Genomic DNA, 17,404 nt, shown 5'->3' on the forward strand with positions numbered 1-17,404 from the left:
AAGACATTCTTATGGCTTCTCCAAAACCCTATTGTCGGTGCTCCGACTTTTAAAAGATCTGCTCACAAGACAGACATCTGGAGTCAACGACATGATGCCTTCTGCATATATCAGATGCTATGAACCAAAAGATTTATGATATTCTTATGATGCTCTTCGCGCCATAGAAAGGAAATATGATCTTTGGAAGAGATACAGGCATTGATATGTTTAGACAATCTCCTCGCCGAGCTAAACGGTATCGGCGTCTTGCTTATTATCATACAGGATTCACCAATGCCCGTACCACATCTCAGGCGTGAGCGACCTGCCTTAGGTGTTCATAGCAGCACACTCATCATAGAATGCTGTATGTTTTCTGCGGTGTCAAGTTGCTATATGATACAATACTGGACACAAGTTCTCTCCAATGAAGTCGATGCGATGTGCTGTCACCGACCGACTAGGGGTCAGATATAATATTCGCCTGGTATGGTCTAGACTATATGCGTCGATCCAGCTGAGAGCATAGTACAATGCTACACGCAATATGCTCGACGCATCAGCGACTGAACTGAATCCTCCTCCTGTTTGCGCGAAGAAGGATCACTCCTGTGGTTAAGAAAGCAACATGGGCGGAACGGGCTAAGTCCTGGCTTATCCTATATGATCTGCCGTGAGGTTAGCACCAGAGACTGCTGGTCTCGAGGATTAGGGGTTGTTGTTCTATCTTAATTCTTACACCTGTGCAGATACCACAAAATGGAAGACCTAGTGGGGCCCTACACAGGGGACTACGGGGACTTTGCGCCTATTGTGCCTTGGATGGGCTTGTTTTGGAGTGACAACGATCTAGCCCGAAATACAGGGCCTGCAACTTACAATAATACTCTCCGCGGGGTCCGCCTGCATCCGGGACAAGAAACTGGTGCAACATTTATACATACATCATGCAGTCTATGTCCCAAGTTCAGCTGTCTCCACTGCAGCAGGTCCTCATGATAGGACCAGGCATACTGCGCTCTTGATCGAACAACTCACCAGCAGCATACTCGGCGAGGGAGGCAGGAGCATAGGTCATTGTTGTCCTATGCCTGGAGCGACTGACGTTGCTATAAATAAGGCAGAGGTCTATCTGAAGACAGATAAGCCTAAGGTACCAGTGATCTAGCAAAGCGCAAGAAGCGCAAGCGTGGAGAACAGAGCCGAGCATGGCATCTCCGGGCATACTGCGTTTCTGTTTTTGTGATCCCCACTCTACTGTGTCAGTGTCAGGCGACAAAGTTCAAGTTCAGTGAGTCTGGCTCACTTTGTTCGGACTATAAAATGAGAGAAAATGTACCTATCAGAAGATATTTTATTTTGGCTCTACATAACAATGTCGGTCAGCTCCTCTCGATACGGTGGGAGCAAAAACAACCCTGGGATCGATTATTGCCGAATTGACCATACCTCGGCATCAGAAATTACGACGGTGGTTGAGCACGACAGGTTGTGCTAGCAGCGTCTAGCTTGAGTTGATCCACAATCTATTCGACTTCCTTGGTGCTTGCTGCCTGTTCAACAGAGATGACAGCCTGTCAGTGAGCCTTGCTACACCTATAACACATGCGGTGTCTGCCATGCTACACTTCTTGACTATTTTTTCTCATTTGGCTTGCATGTTGCACCCGTCTATTGGGTATGAAACACACCGGAGGTGGAGTTGGTCCGTCTTAGTTATCCGTGCTCGAACGCTGCCTCCGAAGAGCATCTTTACGTCCGTCAGTGACGGAAACGATCTTGATATTGTGAACAGTAAACATATGGCGCTTAACAGGCTGTTCACGTTGCTCTAGATGGGTATCCGCGTCACTGTCTTTCACTGCTTCCTCTTCTTGAGGAACAGTCACAATTAGAGGAGCACTAGGCAGCTGAAATTCGAGCTCGAACAAACTGGGCCACGAGACAAGAAAGCTCATATGGTACTATGGGTAATGGCCTGGTTTTGGGTGAATATACCACTAGAAAAGGCGGGTGATAATTTGAACAGCTCTGTCTGTATTCATCCCCTATCAGACGGGGACTCGGAGGAGTCGATCTAGATATTCACACTCCAAGATGGAATTTGATCGGAAGATGGCTTTCAAAGACATACAAGGTTGGAAACCATTATTCGAGCAAATAGTGGGTGTCAGCTGGGAGGGCCTGGCAGGAACAAGGATGGAAACGTATAACCCATATGAACGCTCTCGATGAATCCCAAGATCTATTAAGCGTGAAATCGAACGATGATTGTTCAGTCCCCGAAAAGCAAACGGAAAGATTCACAACCTCGAAAGAAGATCACATCGACAAAGGACTGACGGCAGCGCAGACAGCGCAGGGAATTCCCGCGAAAGTGGAGAAGATCCTGTCACACTGGCCTTTGTTGGCAATTCATCATGCGGGACGGCAATATGCTCTACAATCACAGGACACAGTGTTGCTTGGTACCTATAAGATGAATTGCAAGGATTCACTTGTTGGTGTGTTGTTGTGCAATCTACTCAAATCAAAGCTGGTGTCAGTTTTACCGCCCAACAAACCTATGAAGACCTGAGGGGCTCGCATATGCCGTCACTCTACATCTCAAGGCGCATGCAATGCCAACTTCCAAATTACAGATGGGAAGCTTGATTGTGCTGTCTCTCTCCTTCACGGCGATAGACTTGAGGACGAAACGCATCTTCACCCTCGCTGCATTGCGGCTTTGTCGAGATTCACACACTAGCAGGACTATGAAAGAACATGCAATTCAGTGCTCAGAAATTAACACTGGGAATCATTCACTAAGGATACTGTCGCTGCCGCACTGCCGATATTCACATCCTCAGTGAATCTCTCATGACAAATTGTGGCCGCACAAACAAAAAACTCAGCTATATATACAGGCGAGAAAGCATTTTCAATCCTCTCCTCTTTTCATTTCTTTCCTCACTCAGTTCTCTTCTCACTTCATCCCTCTCCTCTCAACCCGCTCTACACCGCAATTCTTCCAACACTTAATGAGGTTGGCTCTCTATATTCAATTGCTTCCTTGAAGAAATAATCTCTTGGTGAAGAAGATAAGGCACTACGAGCTACCTATACTCAGCTTGCAGAGCTCATGGCTCTCCTCGGTGGCTTCCAGGCCTCATGAAGTGTATGACCTACTCATGACAACCCGTTGAATGGTATGTTTGCTGACCGTCGAAGGGATTTTACATCAAGAGAGAGGACGAGGAAGTTGGTATTTTCACAGACAGTGAAGATCGCAAGCTCCAGTGTCTCACGGCACACAGAGCTGGTACGTGTCTATCCTTGCTCCTTTCCTATCACAGGGCGATGACGTCTATCTTTGTGGTATCATTCGTTGAACTGATTGAACAGTTCTCCTACATGCTAGACAAACTGACAGCATCTTCCAAAAGAAACCTGAAAGAGATGATTTCCAGGGAATTTTGTTCCCTGGTCCTGCGCTTCATCTGAACGTAATCATCTCTCTCCATCACGGTCGCTCCTATGATAATCGACACGAACCACAACCTCAGCGATCCTGGCGTGGACATGATCAATGCCGAATAGGTCAGTCCCTTTAGAGTAGTGCTGCTATGCCTCTTGAATATTGACTAACACTCGCACATTCTAAGTGAAACCTCATCGGCGTTCCTCAAAATGATCTTCCAAGTTCTCGAAGACACAGCTAAGATCTCGTCTACAAATGGGAAAGAGTTCCTGAAGGAATTCTTTCCGATTATACTGCTAGGAGTAACAAACTCTCCTAGGCGGATCACTGGTCCCCAGAACATAAAGAGAATAAAGCGCAGTGCTTTTCTAAGCATCATCCAAGCTTTCTCGTTGTCTCCTTCTTTGCACGGGACCTGCATTCCCAGCAATTGATAAGGAGGGTGCTAGCAGCACACCTTGAAGCACATAGCAATCAAAGCTCACTTCACAACTGGTTACTCCGACCTTGTTCAAACGGCACCAAGAGACGTTACTGGTTGACTGGCTATCTCAGATAGAGGTTCCAGAGCTACCAGTCCTTCAACCGATACAACTGCTTGCTAGCATCAACATCGGCAACCTCGACTTCCAGGTGGCAGTCTTCAACCACTATCACAACCAGCTCACCCTCTTGTCCAATCACCTCTCCTTCTCCAGGACTCGGACTCATACCCTCTTATGTTCGATATCAATTCAATATCATACCGCCTCCCTTAAATGTGAAGCTGAGTCTGCATGCAGTAGCAACCAGAAACCTCCAGTGAGTATCGTTCTTTCTAAGTATTTCTATCCATGGTTTCTTCTTACTGATTCAAAAGAGCTCATCGCAGGATGTTCGCAACCAAGGTTCTTCCTCAGTCTATTAGAATGACATTCAACGAAAAAAGAAACGAAAACAAGAATACAAAAAAGTTAAAGATAAAAAGAACAATAGAAGAAAAGAGAACTCCAAAAAGCAAGAAGAAAAGAAAAGAAAAGAAAATATACACACGCAGAGGAGAACCTCCCCCCGAAAAAAAAAAAAAAAAATTGGAATAAAACAAAGAGAAAAAAGGAAATGGAAAATGGAAAAGGGCAAATAGTGAATGGCAGAGGGCAAGCACCAAAAAACGACAAATCAACCTCCACAGATCCCAATACCCCTGCTCTCGACAGAAGAACATCGTGGACGTTCCTGACTTCGGCCTCTCAACTTGGACATCTCCCACATCAATATGACACAAGCAACGAACAAACGGACGGGCCTCCCTGGTTTTTCCAGGCTGGGTGGATAGCAGCAGCAGGTTCCATCGATCCGACTCCTGGCCTTCCCTCGCCTCTGCTATCTACAGACTGCGTTGGACGGACGGGACGGCGTGAGTTCCTCAGTCGTGCTATTTCACCCAGTCACACTGCCACAGATTGAGCGAGAAGCAGCAGCAGGTTCCATCGATTCCGAACCCGGCCTTCTCTCGCCTCTGTCATATTTGACAGACTGCGTTGGACGGACGGGAGGCGTGAGTTCTTCAGTCGTGCCCATCACTCAGCCAACCAAGAGAGTCCAAGTTGATCAATACAGGTTGAGCGAAAAGCAGCAGCAGGTTCCATCGATCCGACTCCTGGCCTTCCAATGCCTTCGTCACCTCTGACGACGCAGCGGACGGACGGGGCGGCGTGAGTTCCTCAGTCGTGTGATCTCGCTCAGCTGGTGTCCAAGTCCAAGCAAAAGAGCGATGTTCTGTCGATGCAGCATGGGATTGATTTGTTGTTTTCTCGAATATGCGTTCGGTCTTCAGTCTTCATCAAGAAACCAAAGTTATTTCAAGTCCGCACATCCTATTTTCCAGTCCTGGCCTAGCCCGTCAACATACCACGTCCTCAAGCAACAAAGAGTATATCGAAGGGATTTTCCGAATTACACAGTGAAAACATACCACGCACGAAGGCATTCCCACCAGTCCAACTTCCTTTCTCCAAGTCTCCGATGACGGAAAACACCATATATACTGCCCATCACACCGAGACATGACACATTGTCTGCCTACGGCTGGAGATGTAATGCCTGTGGAATACAATAATGTCCACACTTGCTGGCTACTCTGCTTGCTAAGACTACAACCTTGCTACCAAAAATCCCTAGGGCTGCAGCTACTAGGACCGAATTCAATCACAAGTATCCCATAGCCTATGAACTCGTCCTGCGGCGAACAAAATGTCAACGCGGATGAGGCGTACCAGGCTCATGATCTGCTCGCAGAATTATGTTCGTCGTCAGAGAGACAATCTTTGGCAAAAACCACTGTCTCCGTGGGGCTCTAAGTCATTCAAATGAAATCATAGATTCCAGAGACACTCGAGCAGCTACAGCTACTTGCTAGCCAAGCACACCATTCATACATTTTTGTGGTGGTGTCGATTCTACCTTCTCCAAGATAAGGTACTTCAGATCATCCGCAACACGAGACTCTACCAATGTCCTGCAGTCGAATCCATTATGCTGGATTAGACATTGGGATCGATTGACGAAAATCGTCCGGATTGATGTGTCCTTGGACGTCATCTTTTAATCTGGAGAAAAGAAATGGTTAGGATATCTGTTACTATTTCATCCTGTCTTGTCTTGTCTTGTCTTGTCCTGTCCCTGTTGTATGATATTTCCTTCGATGGATCATGGACCTGATTCCATCGAGTTGCCCGCATCTGGATGATACTTTTGTGTACATTCATACCAAATCTTATATCTCAATGAAATCTACTGTGGGTACACTGCCATCCTATCCTATCTACTGAATGTTATGATACACGTGCCGCAGCAGCTGGACATAGGTGCAGCACGGTGCTTATCACATCACCATCTTCCTCGAGATAATCCTAAGGAATCTGTCTGAGGTTGCGATTATCTCTTCTACATCAGCAACTCTTCGAGATCCTCATACTCGGTACATACCTATAAGAGAAATCGAAAGCAGGATCCCTACCACAACTTCCTTTCGTCCAAACCCCAATACTCTGCACATATTATTCTCTCACCAGTCAAGTCTCCTTGTTTATTCAAGTATATCGAACAAAACTCCATTAGTTTATTCCACTCCTCTACAATATATAGAACAAAACCCGGGATCCAGCTGGCAAGCATTTCCCAGTGAGTGGAATGCGATGCGATAGCAATCAACACAAACTCCACAGACCCAAAGAATCATCCTGCACTGCACTGCTTACTGTGATGTGGAAGGAGGAAGAACTTCCACCATGGCCTTGTGTCTTCAGTGCCTGTGGTTACTTTGTCTAACATGTTGGATGCTAAGAGGATCATGTTTGTTGTTTGTTGTTTGTTGTTTGTAGGTCTGTGGTGGGGATTGATTTGTCGTGAGAAGGGGGTGTGGTGTGGTGTGGTGATGTGTGCTCTTTTCATGTTGGATGTGAGCGGGTTGATGTCCTTTGTATAGTCTTGTGTTTGAGGATAGAGGAGTATGGGATGGAGTGGGACAATTGAATGACTCAATTCAATTTGGTTCTTATTCTTATTTCTAATTGAGCATTCTGTTGTAGATTGAAGGAGAGTAGGGAATTAGAAGGGGTTGACTTTGGGATTGGAGTTTTGGAGGTTCTTGTCTATACACTGGTTCTAGTAATATGGATGGGAGAAAATTGGCATGGGTTAAGTTAGATGTACTGTTGTGGTCTGCTTGATCTATTATAAGTAAGGATATCTAACTACTGTTCTGGTTGTGTCCTACTGCTTACTGCTGGATACTAAAGTAGTGGATGTCAAATTACTCGTGTATTGACTAGCTGTCAAGGGTAAAGGGGTATAACTGCAAATACTCACGCCAAACACCATTCCAAACATCAATCCTAACTCAACCAACAACTACTTTTCCCGCGGCTCCACAAATGATCCAAGAACATCTCATAGACCGACGACCGGAAAGCCTTGCTATGCATGCAATCCGTCCTTCCAAACAGAGGAGACATAGGAAAAGCAGTCAACGAATGTACCGCACCAAATATTCATAGCTTCATATCCCGTAATCACCATTATCGTTAGCACTCATTTAAACGAACTAGATGCAATGTATATGGTCAGTCACGCAATGATGCCTGACCCAGAGGTTCCTGATCCCCAGCGGATGCGTTTAAGACCACCTCGGACTGCTTCTTGGCCACAGCCTGCCGCTGCTCGGCCGGGAACGCCAGTATCGCCCGCCACGGTCATTCCCGTGCTGGCCTCCAAGCGCCCGACTTCGCGGCCCAGCACGTAGCCGGCGGAGAAGCTGATGGCTGAAAACAAGACGACAACACCCGCGCTGATCACCCAGGTCATGACGGTGGGACTGGCAGTCGAAGCATCTGCTATGCTGGCTCGACGGCCCTTCTTTGCAGAGGAGTGGCTACGTTCTTTGGATGGGCTGGACCGTCGCTTGGCTCGAGGAGCCGACTGGACATCGCGGGGTGAGTATGCGGCCGGCTGCGGAGTGGGTCCCTGCCGCGGGGTCCGAGTGGGGACAGTCGCTTCCGTCCCTACGGCTTCCTCGCCAACTTCTCCTCCCATCGCTACTGACTCCGGTACTAAGCGGAAGGAAGATGGGTGGCCTCGAGAAGGACTGGCCTGCGAGGGGGGAGGGTCGGATTTGGGCAGACCGCGGGCCGCAGCGGCACAGGAGAGCAACGTGGAGAGACTGGCACGCAGAGCGGCGTCGTGATCCGCGTGGTGGGACGGTGAGATCATATTGAATGGACTATGTTGCTGGGAGGATCTCCGTGCGGAGCGTATACTTGCTTGAGAGTTTCTGCGGATCGCTGTGCGACGGCTGGAGTTGGACACCTCACTGGGCTGTGAGCGGTGTCCTCCGGTAGGCCTCCAAGAAGTGTTCTGAGATGCAGGTGGGTGCGAGAAGACGTTGGGCTGAGGAACAAAGGGAGCTGAACCCATACGCATTCCCAACGCTGTCGAGTTGTCGTCATCATCATCCTCATCGCTGGCATCATCGGAAGCAGTCGAAGAGGGACCAGGTCCCGGGACGAACGGGGTAGGTAAAGCTTGACGGACCATGTCCTCGTTGGAACTGCTGAGGACGCGGTCCGACTCGCTCTCACTCTCCTCGTATTCGTCTTGGCTGCTGCTTTGTTCGCGGGACGAGTAGTCGACTTGGGCGGTGGTGACGGCAGCCAGCCGCTGCAGACGGCGCCGTCGGCTGCGGTGGTATGCACCGGCTTCATCCTGCTGGACGCGCAGACCCGTGGTGATGATATCGTCGTTGGTGCCGGCGGAGGAGAGGGAAGAGGAGGAGGGTTGGGAGGAGACCTCGATCCAGGAATCTATATAATAACGTAGTGAGTACATGGTGGTGGTACAAGCAGTAGTGACTTTTGAAAGAGGACGGGCAATGCATGCAGATCGGAGTGAATGTGAATGAAGATGCAGGGGAAAGGTGCAGACATGCCAGGCGTAGGGCAAATATCTGGAGAAAACCAGGATGACGCACCTTCGGATCTCGTGGGCGCAACAGCAGCAGGCGACCGGGACTGCTGGAAGGCGTGAGGCTCGCGCGACGGCGGCTGATGGGCTTCTCGCGTCAGTCGCCCGACCGATCGAGGGTCATCGTGCACCTGACCCAGTAGGTCATAGTGGTTGGGTTGCATGATGTAAAGAGGAAGGATAAGGGGGGAGAGAGAGAGTGACGAGAGGGGGTGGGAGGAGATGAAACAGTAAAGTAAGGAAAGAAGAATAAATAAGAAGGTAGAAGTAGAATCAGCGGTGATGAGATGAGATGAGATGAGTGACCAGGCAGGCAACACACGGTCAGTCAATCCTCAGACCACGGGGAATGCAAGCGGACCGTTCAGCTCATACGCTGAGCGGTCAGAGAAAGGCGGGGTTTGGGATGCAACAATACAGTTTGAATGGTTGATTGGGGGGAGGATCCGTTAAGATTATCTTATCAGTACTTAGTAGTAGTAAGTGGGCAAGTGGATGCTGGCAGTTACCGTGAAGAAAAGCATCAATAAATTGGTAGTTTAGGGTTGGTTCCCTGTCAGTTCTCCAGCATCCAACCTGAAGCTCAAAAAGAAGATACCTCCTGCTGCTTCTTCTTTCTACTCACTCAGGTTGAACGGGATAATCCAAGAACAACAATAGACGCGAGCAACAAGCGAGAGAGACGGGGAGAAATAAGAAGGGGGAGGCGAGCACGAGGGCTGGTCCATCATCCGACCCTCAACCAGCCTTTTTCCACCTGCACAGCTGACTTGTCCCCCCGCTGCCTCTTCCCGCTGATAGGCCCACCATCACCCACTCGCAGCAGATCTGGTCGATCCGTGCCACCCCATTCACCCAAACAAAGAAGCCTAAGAAAGAAAAAGAAAAGAAGCAAAGCACATCATTCTGGTCATAGCCATTCATTAAATTGGTATGGTATGCTACCTAAATAAACAGGCACATAGCTCACTAGCTACCTAGCTAGCTAGCGTGACATAATGCAGACAACTTTTGGGGTACCAGAAACAGTGAGGAATAATGACAATAACCCCGGAACCATAACCCATTGCCCAAAACAAAAAGCAGTCTAGAAAAACATAGGTATACGTCGGTTAGTACTCTTACACACTGACTTAGAAGGTGACCTTGGTGCCCTTGTACTCGGGGATACCACCACGAGCCTTGTTGGGGGCACCACCACCGCGGCCACCGAAGCCACCACGGCCACGGCCACCACGGTCACCGAAACCGCCGCGACCACCGCCACGACCGCCGAAGCCGCCACGGCCACCACCGCGACCACCACCGCCGCCGCCGTTGTTGGCACGGGGAGTGCTGAAGTCCAGACGCACCGGGCGTCCGAGCAGGTCAGCACCCTGGAGCTCGTTGAAGGCAGCGCGGGCCTCGTCGACGGAGGAGTACTGGACGTAGCCGAAACCCTTGGGGCGGCCAGAGTCGGGGTCGGTGGGCAGACGGATACCGAGGATGCTACCCTTCTCACCGAACAGCTCGCCGACGGAGTCCTCGTTGGCGTCGAAGGGAAGGTTTCCGACGAAGAGGGTGTCACTCTCGGGGCTGGCCTGGTCACCGAAGGAACGGGCACGAGCGTTGGCGCGGTCCTTGAAACCACCCTGCTGGTCCTTGTTGGCGGGACGGCCAGTGGCATAGTCCAGGTTGATGACACGTCCGTCGATCTCAGCGCCCTTCTTAGCCTCGAAAGCCTTGGCGGCATCAACGGCGTTGGTGTACTCAACGTAACCGAAACTAAAAGAGTTTAGCAATGGCTTGATGAATGTGGAAGACGAAAAAACTCACCCACGAGAGCGGCCAGTGTCACGCTCAGTCATGATACGAACACCGGAGAGCTCACCGAAGCTCTCGAACTCGGACTGGAGCCAGGCCTCATCGACGTTCCAGGACAGGTTACCGACGAACAGGTTGGCGGAAGCACCAGGAGCAGGGTCCTCAGTCTTGGACTTCTTGGGGGTAGCGGAGGTCTCCTCCTCAGCCTTACGCTTCTTGGAGGGCTTCTCGCTCTCCTCAGACTCGGAGTCAGAGTCGGAGTCGGAAGAGTCGGAGTCAGAGTCAGAAGAGTCGGAAGACTCCTGGGGACGTTAGCATCAAACTATTGAGTGAAAGGGATGAACAGCATACCTTCTCAGCCTTCTTCTCCTTGGTCTCCTCCTCGCTCTCAGAGTCAGAGTCGGAGTCAGAGTCGCTCTCGCTGGACTCCTTCTTGGCGGCCTTCTTGGGGGCCTCCTCCTCAGACTCAGAGTCGGAGTCAGAGTCAGAAGACTCAGACTCGGACTCGGCCTTCTTGGTCTCCTTCTTAGCAGGCTTCTCATCCTCGGACTCGGAGTCAGAGTCGGAAGACTCAGACTCAGAGTCGCTGGACTCAGCCTTCTTGGCAGCCTTCTTGGGCTCCTCCTTGGTCTTCTTGGCAGGCTTCTCCTCCTCGCTCTCGCTGCTAGAGGCGTCGTTCATCTCCTCATCGCTGTCAGAGTCGGAAGACTCAGACTCGGACTCGGAAGACTCGGACTCGGACTCAACCTTCTTGCCCTTCTTCTCGGTCTTCTTGGCGGGCTTCTCGTCCTCACTCTCGCTGCTGGAGCTGGAGTCGGAGGCCATCTCCTCGTCGCTGTCGGACTCGGACTCGGAAGACTCGCTGGGAGTAGGCTCCTTCTTCTTCTTCTTGTCCTTCTTCTCCTTGGAGGCAACCTCACGAGCAATCTGCTTGCTCTTGGCCTTGGGGGACTGGGAGGACTTGGTCACACCAGCAGACTTGACCTTGCTAAGGGTCTTGTCAACCGGCTTCTCAGAGCCCTTCTTGGTAACGGACTTGGTCTTGGACATTTTGATCTGAAGGGAACAGTGGTTAGTCCAAGAGATAACAGACAAGAGTAATAGGAAGAAGGGGAGAGACGAACCAAATAAACTGTAAACTAAGCAAGTATACAGAGAAAAGCTAGGAATGTGCGGCAGATCTTATAATCCCACAATCACCCGATTTGTAATGGAAATTTTCAAATACCCACAGGTAACCCACAACGACAGTGTCTAAGCCCACACGAGACGACAGGGAAGCTACCGTCTATGATATGAAACCCACGAGAGTATCCCACAGATCCCACAGAATAGATGTAGTATGCTACAGCCCACAGCCCTCAATGCAAGAAGCCCACAGAGTGTCTGTTGAAGCGCACCGTTAGATATGCAATGAAATAGATGAACACTTAGTTGATGAGACAACCAAGTGAAGAAGAGTGATAAAAAATGATGGAAAAAGGTGAAGGGGAAGGGTAGGACAGGAATGAAGGAAGAAGAAAAAAATCCCAGCTGGGGAGCAGCTCTGATAAGGCGACTGAACGCAAAAAAAATTTGGAGGCTGGCAGAAAAAAATCAACTTTACCTACCGCCTGCTGCAGCTAGGCTAGCTCAGGAACTAAGTGGGGAACTCAGCTGGGAGACTAACCCGACTGGGCCCGACTCCGACCGGGCTTCTCATTGGTCCACCAGCAGACCGTTGGAACCAGAGTGTCCCTCCGCAGTCAACCACATCCAGCCAGTCCACTAACTATCGACTCCAACTACTTGTCATTCCTTTGGACCTGTCACGGTTGCTCGACATTTATACGCAGTCAATGGAACTCTTTTGAATCGGTCCATTGCTCGTGAATCATGGCACCTCCTCCGTCCTCTTACCGTCCGCGGAAGAAGAGAAAGCTTCCCTCGTCTTTCGCCGGCTCTAACAATTCTCTCATTGTTGTCGCTGGAGGGAAAGCCTCCCCAGCTTTCCCATTGGTGTCATTCCTCTGGTCCGCTCGCGCTGGTGTCTCACAATGGCTCGTGCTACCCTTGATATTGATGGCAGTGGGATTGTTTCGCTGGGCTGTCAGTTTGTGGGGATATTCTGGTACGCAAATCACTGCCGTCTCCTATACCCAGGCGCCACATACTAACTGTCACAGGCTTCGGAGTACCCCCTATGCATGGTGACTTTGAAGCACAGAGGCATTGGATGGAGATCACGACTCATCTACCCATTTCCAAATGGTACCTGTACGATCTGCAATACTGGGGTTTGGACTACCCGCCGTTGACTGCATACCACAGCTGGTTGCTTGGAAAACTGTACGTCATGCTGCTCCAATTGGTCGTGGTTATAGACTGACTGAACAGTGGTTCTCTCTTTGATCCCACATGGTTTGCCCTGGACCAGTCCCGTGGCATCGAAGATCCCTTGTTGAAGGTGTTCATGCGCGGAACAGTGATTGCTTCGGAATACCTTGTCTACATCCCGGCCGTCGTTACCTTCCTGCGCCGCTTCACTCGCATGCAGAGCGTTCCGGTTTGGTCTGCTTCAATTGCCCTCACTGCGATCCTCCTACAGCCTGCGACCATCCTCATTGACCACGGACACTTCCAATATAACACGGTGATGCTGGGTCTGGTTGTTGCGAGCTTGGATGCCATCTTGGCTGGACGCATGCTATGGGCCTGCATCTTCTTCGTGGGTGCTCTTGGTTTCAAGCAGATGGCCTTGTACTATGCTCCGGTCATGTTCGCCTTCCTTCTCGGTGTCTGCATCTTCCCCAAGATCCGTTTCCTCCGTCTCATCAGCATTTCTCTTGTCACCCTCGTTGCATTTGCTGTCCTGCTTGCTCCGATGCTTATCGGGGCGATTGGTATTGAGGCGCAAGCAGCTCTGGCATTTGCCCCTCCGCCTCCGCTTTTGCAGATCCTCCCGGTCGAGCTGGACAAGAGTTCAGTGCTTTATGCAGTCATCTTCCAGCTGACTCAAATTATCCACCGCGTCTTTCCCTTTGCTCGCGGTCTGTTCGAGGACAAGGTTGCTAACGCGTGGTGTGCCATCCATACGTTTTACAAGCTTCACCGCTTTGAGGCTACTCTGCTCCAACGCATGTCCCTTGGAGCGACGCTGGCATCCATTGCTGTCCCCTGCGCCATCATCTTCCGTCACCCGCGTGCATCGCTCCTTCTCCCAGTCCTGTCAAGTGTGGCCTGGGGCTTCTTCTTGTTCTCATTCCAGGTTCATGAGAAGAGTGTTCTCCTTCCCTTGCTCCCCATGACTCTTCTCCTGGCTGGAGATGGCGGACTAAGTAAAGAGACTCGGGCCTGGGTGGGCTGGGCCAACATGCTTGGCTCGTGGACCATGTATCCTCTTCTGCAGCGTGACGAACTTCGGATTCCCTACTTCGTTATGACATTGCTTTGGGCCTACCTGTTGGGACTCCCTCCAACTTCGTTTGGAACATTCCGCCGCCGTGCCTCTTTGGAAGACACCACCCCGGGCGCCGAGCTTCATGTGCTGACCAAACTTTTGCACGCCTGCTTCTACCTTGCTATGATTGCATGGCACGTTCTCGAAGCCTTCGTGGCACCCCCTCCTGGCAAGCCAGATCTGTGGGTGGTACTGAATGCCCTCATCGGTGCTGGAGGATTTGGAATTGCATATCTGTGGTGTCTCTGGAAGCTGATTCAGCAGTGCCGCAGGATCGACCAGAAGGCAGCCGAGGAAACGGAGAAGAAGAACCAGTGAGGTTGCTGGCGGTGATTTCCTTTCATAGTCTACTTGATTCTCTCGTGATACCCATTTTGATGTTCGGGACTGCCTTGGGCAGATCTTATCGGCGATAGACTGCGAGTTGTGCTTCTTGCGCCTGGCAGAGACAAAAGCGGTTGCTTAAGCCTTCTCTTCTTACAATATTCCCAGAACATAAAAACATAGATAATATACATTCATTGCACAAGAAGGGAGATGCTCCACGTCGGACGATGACCTATATAATACATGTAACCCAAAATAAACCCATAACCGAACACCATATTTGCATGCGCTGAACTCTATGTATCATCCTCGTTGTGCAGCTGTCCCGGCAGCAGTCGGATATGGTGCAGCTTAGACCTTGAAGCCGTAGCCAGCCATGCAGGCCTTGTACTGCTCGATCAAGGGCTTGCACTCCTGTGTGGGGTCGTCGGTCTTGGAGAAGAGCATGCAGTCATCGCGGGCGGTCTTTTCAGTCTTGCAAACGCAGCATGGCTGTGACTGGGTTAGGACATTCCGGAATGATTGTCTGTGTCGCATGGTCATGAGCGTACCTTGGGCTTTTCCGCGGGCGCCGACTCGGCAGGAGCAGGGGCAGCAGCCTTCTCAGCTGTTGTCAGGGAGAATTGTCAGCTCTAAATGACTCCGATATACTAGCGAGACCAAGAGGTATGGAGCATGCGGCGAGCATGGATGGGAGATACATACTGTTGGAGGAACCGAACAACCACGACATGATGAAGAATTAAATCTAAATAAAGAAACAGACTCAGTGAAGGACAATGGACAGAGAGCGACAGGATTGACGATGAAAGCGAAGAGCAGTCGGAGGCAGAGCAAGACGAAAAGATGCTGAATAATGATGCGATTGCCCGGAAACGGCGGAGATGGTGTCTGCAGTTGGCCGGAGCGGCGGTCGGGGAAAATTTATGGGAACAAACGGAAATAATTGGGTTGTCAGGGGAATGCTGCATCACGGCCCGCTGCTTCATCAAGCCTTTCTTTCTTTCTTCACTTTTTGCCCCTCCACGGTCGCATTGCCTCCCACGCTCATTGTCTTTGCTTTTCCTGCTACTCTTCAGCCGTTGCTTACCAGGACCTCCATCGAGTCCTACTACTTTGATTCTTTTGCACCCTTTCTGCATCGCACTCTGCAATTCCACCCCTGAAATTTACCCCACCATGGCCCCTCCAAAGGTCTTCTCTATCGAGGGCAAAGGCCTCAAGCTCGATTCCGCTGAGGATATCGAGTCTCACATCAAGCCTCTTCTCGAAGCCACCGACTACACTGAGATCCGCTTCGGAGGCAACACTCTGGGTGTTCCTGCTTGCGAGCGTCTCGCCGCTGTGCTTTCTACGCAAAAGAGCCTCGAAGTGGCTGAACTTGCCGACATCTTCACCTCTCGTCTGCTGAGCGAAATCCCCGACGCTCTGACCTTCCTCCTTAATGCCCTTCTCGAAATCACCACCCTCCACACCGTCAACCTCTCCGATAATGCCTTCGGCGCCAACACCCAGAAGCCCCTCGTCGACTTCCTTGCTCGCCACACCCCGCTCCGCCACCTGATCCTTAACAACAACGGCATGGGCCCCGAGGCTGGTTCGAACATCGCAAAGGCGCTCACAGAGCTGGCTCAGCGCAAGGAGGAGGCCCGCAAGGAGGGCAAGGAGGTGCCTCTTCTCGAGAGCATCGTCTGCGGTCGCAATCGCTTGGAGAACGGCAGTATGGCGGCTTGGGCACGTGCCTACGAGGTGCACGCTGCCGGCATGCGCTCCGTCAAGATGACACAGAACGGTATCCGTCAGGAGGGTATCTCGATGCTGTTGAAGGATGGTCTTCGTCACTGCTCTGCTCTGGAGGTTCTCGACCTGCAGGACAACACTTTCACCATCATGGGCTCCACCGCTCTTGCTGGTGTGGTGTCCAGCTGGCCCTCTCTCCGTGAGCTGGGTGTCAGCGACTGCTTGCTGTCCGGCCGTGGTGGCGTCAAGGTCGCTCAGGCTCTGGCTGAGGCCAAGAACCAGAAGGTCCAGACGCTGCGTCTGCAGTACAACGAGATCACCGCCGAGGGTGTCAAGCAGTTCCTGCACGCCACCAAGACTGCTCTTCCTGCCCTGCGTCGCATTGAGCTGAACGGTAACATCTTCAACGAGGATGACAACAACGTGACGGAACTGCGCGAGATCCTGGAGGCCCGTCAGGAGGAGCACGGCCAGGACGATGACCCGGAGGACATGTGGGGTGTCGACGAGCTGGACGAACTTGAGGAGGAGGAGAGCGAGGAAGAGGAGGAAGAAGAGGAGGAGGAAGAGGAAGAGAAGGCCGAGAAGCTTGTCAAGGACGACGAGGCGGCCGAGAACGAAAAGGTCTCTCAGAAGAAGGACGACGATGTCGACAAGCTTGCCGACGTGTTGGGCAAGACTGGTCTGTAGACGCGTCGGGGCTTTTTGGTCACATTCTTACCTCGCCCATCCCCTATTCCCATTTTGTCGCCTCGGTGCAACGGCAGTGACTTCTCGCGTGGCAAGAGCTGGATGCATGGTCGTCTAAACGTGTCAGGCCCAGACTGACCGCGTCCGGTCTGCATGTGGCCGGCAGGAGACTTTGGAGACGAGTTCCTAATCCAGCCAGAGCACGCGCCTGGTGAAACTGGCTGTTATCTGCCGGGAGGTGTCCTCGCCCCTTGGATAGAAGCAGTGCTTTGCTTTGAGCTTTGATGTTGCCCTATCAGCGATATGCGTTGAGGGTTAGACGTAGACACGAGCCTTGCCCTTTGCTGATCACAACATGTTACTGCCCGTGATGTATATAACGTTTCAACGAATGATGTGCATAGCTATGATGAGTTGCAGAGTACGGAGTAGAGGAGTGGCAGTAGAAGAGTCGGTGTAAG

General features: G+C 51.1%; 5 protein-coding genes across 5 annotated transcripts; 2 read left to right on the forward strand and 3 right to left on the reverse strand.

The window, feature by feature from the left end:
* Positions 1-7,552: 7,552 nt before the first annotated feature.
* BO88DRAFT_415495 (uncharacterized protein) lies at positions 7,553-9,108 on the reverse strand (the record flags this gene model as incomplete). Its single annotated transcript, XM_025708205.1, has 2 exons — positions 7,553-8,784; positions 8,952-9,108. The coding sequence occupies 2 exons, from the start codon at positions 9,106-9,108 to the stop codon at positions 7,553-7,555; spliced, it is 1,389 nt and encodes a 462-aa protein (XP_025562727.1).
* Positions 9,109-9,972: 864 nt separating this feature from the next.
* On the reverse strand, positions 9,973-12,007 carry BO88DRAFT_54176 (putative nucleolin protein Nsr1). Its single transcript, XM_025712953.1, has 4 exons — positions 11,872-12,007; positions 11,099-11,803; positions 10,760-11,049; positions 9,973-10,708 (listed from the first exon to the last, which is right to left on the reverse strand). The coding sequence occupies exons 2-4, from the start codon at positions 11,795-11,797 to the stop codon at positions 10,078-10,080; spliced, it is 1,620 nt and encodes a 539-aa protein (XP_025562728.1). The 5' UTR covers positions 11,798-11,803; positions 11,872-12,007; the 3' UTR covers positions 9,973-10,077.
* A 505-nt stretch (positions 12,008-12,512) lies between these two features.
* BO88DRAFT_444123 (dolichyl-P-Glc:Man(9)GlcNAc(2)-PP-dolichol alpha-1,3-glucosyltransferase ALG6) lies at positions 12,513-14,695 on the forward strand. The gene is made up of 3 exons (XM_025710078.1): positions 12,513-12,857; positions 12,913-13,075; positions 13,124-14,695. Exons 1-3 carry the CDS (start codon positions 12,623-12,625, stop codon positions 14,502-14,504), a joined length of 1,779 nt encoding a protein of 592 aa, XP_025562729.1. The 5' UTR covers positions 12,513-12,622; the 3' UTR covers positions 14,505-14,695.
* On the reverse strand, positions 14,500-15,294 carry BO88DRAFT_405243 (copper metallochaperone COX17). Its single transcript, XM_025706825.1, has 3 exons — positions 15,219-15,294; positions 15,065-15,120; positions 14,500-15,005 (listed from the first exon to the last, which is right to left on the reverse strand). The coding sequence occupies exons 1-3, from the start codon at positions 15,244-15,246 to the stop codon at positions 14,865-14,867; spliced, it is 225 nt and encodes a 74-aa protein (XP_025562730.1). The 5' UTR covers positions 15,247-15,294; the 3' UTR covers positions 14,500-14,864.
* A 398-nt stretch (positions 15,295-15,692) lies between these two features.
* Positions 15,693-16,943, forward strand: BO88DRAFT_340814 (GTPase-activating protein RNA1; the record flags this gene model as incomplete). Its single annotated transcript, XM_025703075.1, has 1 exon — positions 15,693-16,943. The coding sequence occupies one exon, from the start codon at positions 15,693-15,695 to the stop codon at positions 16,941-16,943; it is 1,251 nt and encodes a 416-aa protein (XP_025562731.1).
* Positions 16,944-17,404: the final 461 nt, after the last annotated feature.

Source organism: Aspergillus vadensis (genome assembly GCF_003184925.1).
Source record: "Aspergillus vadensis CBS 113365 unplaced genomic scaffold BO88scaffold_12, whole genome shotgun sequence".
NCBI classification, from domain to species: domain Eukaryota; kingdom Fungi; phylum Ascomycota; class Eurotiomycetes; order Eurotiales; family Aspergillaceae; genus Aspergillus; species Aspergillus vadensis.